The sequence below is a fragment of the Nestor notabilis genome, unplaced genomic scaffold (genome assembly GCF_000696875.1).
Source record: "Nestor notabilis isolate BGI_N333 unplaced genomic scaffold, ASM69687v1 scaffold29509, whole genome shotgun sequence".
Lineage (NCBI taxonomy): Eukaryota > Metazoa > Chordata > Aves > Psittaciformes > Psittacidae > Nestor > Nestor notabilis.
In genome coordinates, this window is record NW_009943751.1 from 14,728 (window position 1) to 17,574 (window position 2,847).

Here is a 2,847-nt window from a genome sequence, read left to right on the forward strand (position 1 = left end):
TATGTGCAGGCCAGCATTGCCGGGTTCAGCCAGGGCTCCTCCACTGCCTGCTGAGGCCCTTCCAGGAAGGGCTTTGATCGGAGCATGCAGAGCCCTGTCTGGACCTGCTTCTGGCACTGTTCTCCCAGGAACCTTGCATAGACCCTGACACAGGCTATTTCATGACACCCACCAACAAAGGGAGAGACCAGCCTGCGGAGATGGTGCTGATAAGTGACCCCAGCTCAGCTGGTCAATCCTGGGTTCTCCTTCTTGGACCACTGGAGAACAGTGATGGAAATGACCATCCTACAGTCCTTAAAGCCCAATTGGAGAGGATGTCTACAGCCAGCCTGAGAGCAGGGAAGAGGCAGGTGGAGATAGAAAACCACAAAGAGCTTCTCCTAAGAAAGCTCCTCCAGGTGCCAGAAGCCAAACCCAAAAGGTTTTACAGTGACATTTTCTTGGAGCCACAGCTGGATGTGCACAACCAGGGGAGGAACTGAAACTGTTCAAAGGAGCTGTGCACATTTCTAGCCCCAGGTAAAAGGAAATGTTTGGAACCATGACCCTCCCTCTGGGCTTTGGAACCAGAAGGCAAATCAAAGGAATGTAAATGCCTGCGTTTAAAAATAGACAATGACTGTTTCAGCAACCCTGGGATAGCTGGAGACACAAGAGGAGGTTCCCTGGTTCCTGGACAGCACAGGTCTATACCACACTGATACTACACCACTGCTGGCTCCATATGAAACATGGGACAGCAAAGGACAGCAAGTGGTGTTCCTGAAGGGTGGAAAGACCTGCTCAGGTGTGATATGGACCAACCAGACTGGAGTATGCTCGGCCCTTGGAGACTCCTCTCATGGTTTAGAGCCAAGTGGGGGAATCATTAATATGATGGGGTATGAATATGACGTGAGGAAGAGTCAGAGAGATCTTAGGCACCTTACCTGCTCTGGTAGCTGAGTTTTCCAGGCATCAGCCTTTCGGGTCCTATCAAATCCAGCCCATTGGCAGAGAACTTCCTTTTCAGGGAGTTGCCTGGAGGGCTGTTGGTCTCCAGACGGGTCACCGTCGGTAGCTCTGTCTTCCGGATGCTGCTGGGGGTGAAAGCACCATCCTTCATCCCCACTGTATTTTGGTAGATGTCAGCAGATGGCTTTTTGCACAGGTTGCTGAGGCCCAGTGCAGGGTTGCTCTCCTTCTCCTGGGACAACCATTTCTCCTCTTCCTCATGCCCCAGCATGGCAGGGTGGCTGAGTTCAGAGGCCAGATCCTCTCTGACACCTTTGGACCAAGGAAAACCTGTCTTCACAACTGGGACCTTCAGCAGCCCTGTTTTGGTTGGCTCAGTGGGAGGTTTGGCTTGGGATGGTGTGGGCATGACAGAGCCCACCAGCTGCTGGGCTTCTGGCTTGCTGGAGGGCATCTTGCTTTCAGTGGAGCTGAAGGTGTGCTCGAAGAGCAAGGGATAGTAGAAGCGGGGCAGGAAGGCTGAGCGCTCAGGGCTCTGCAGAGGTTGGAAGTGGGAGGCATGTGGGTGCATCAGCTGGGCTGTGGAGGCCAGGAAGGGCAGCTGAGCCAAGTGTTGGTGTGTTGTAGCACTGTTGGCCATGGTGGGGCTCAGGTAGGAGAAGAGGCTGGGGTTTAACGGGTAGTTAATACCCAGCAGTGAGAGGTTGAGGCCCTGAGGTTCATGGTAGTCACTATAGGCTGGAGGAGGGTAGCACGGAATGATGTTGCTGTCGGTACAAGGTGGAGAGACCTCAGGTGTGTTCCTCCTTTGCCCATTTGCCACCAGCTTCCACTGCTCCATGAGGATCCCACTGCTGGCCAGGCATTTCTTTGGCACTTTGCAATGCTTTGGCTTAGCATCTAGGTCTGGGGAGGCCATTTCCCTGCTTTTCATGACGTGGTTCTTGAGGGAGAAGACATCCGTGATGATGAAGTCAGGTTCCACCTCCTTGCAAGGCTTGTCCCTCTTGTTCTTGAAACCCAAGACCAAAGCATTCACTTCTGGTTCAGTTGGGTCACCTTGGCAACCTGCCTCCTCAGTTTTCTCCTTCTTCTCCCCTGCATCCATCTCCCTCAAGAGGCCAGCAACATCATCCTCGTCCTCTTGGAACTGGCCACCTTCTTCACCAGCCCCCTCACTAGCAGGCAGGAAGTCCACCCCTGACATCGGCTTGTCCTCGTGGCTGTCTCTGATGTTCTGCTTGGCCCTCATCGGCCCTCCTGACATAGCCGAGGAGTCGCAGGTCTCCTGCTCGTCCCGCTGCCCACGCAGGCGGGAGGTCTCTGTTGCGTGCAGCAGCCGCAGCTCCGGGTGCAGCAGGTTGCCCTTCTTGTAGGGCCAGTCAGACTCGATGAGGAGGGAGAGGGAGTTCTTGCACAGGCTGTACTTCATGTGGTTATAGAGGTGGGACTTCTCCATGCAGGTGAAGGGGCACTGGAAGCATTTGTAGTTGTACGGCTTGCCCCATGGCCTCGGGATGTAGTGAGGCTTTTTTGGCTTCCTCTCCTTGTGCTTGTAGACCGAGGTCAACTTGCAGCCCACGTCGTCCTTGGACATGGCGGTGGATGCCTGGAGATGGCTCCTGGTGGGAACAGAGGAGCACGGCGTGTCTATCTTCCCGCACCTGTCTGGGAACCGCTGTGTGCACTGGAAGAAGGACAGTGTGGAGCTGTGAGCTGTGCCTGGAGCTCTGTGGGCACCTCCTGGCCCCAGGGAGTGGAGCTGCTGGCACCTTAGTCTGGAGCTCCTGTGGTTGGGATTTAAACCCAGGCCAGTGATGGAATTTCTGCCCAAACTGCATTGCTGGGCCCATTATTTACCTCTTAGAATCATAGAATCATAGAATAGTT

General features: G+C 54.5%; 1 protein-coding gene across 1 annotated transcript in view; it reads right to left on the bottom strand.

Moving 5' to 3' along the window:
- PRR35 (proline rich 35) overlaps positions 1 to 2,554 on the bottom strand; it is a 3,553-nt gene extending 999 nt beyond the window's left edge. Inside the window, exon 1 of the mRNA XM_010022081.1 lies at positions 933 to 2,554. Coding sequence (XP_010020383.1) covers positions 933 to 2,554 — 1,622 coding nt within the window. The remainder of the gene's footprint in view (positions 1 to 932) is intronic.
- Positions 2,555 to 2,847: the final 293 nt, after the last annotated feature.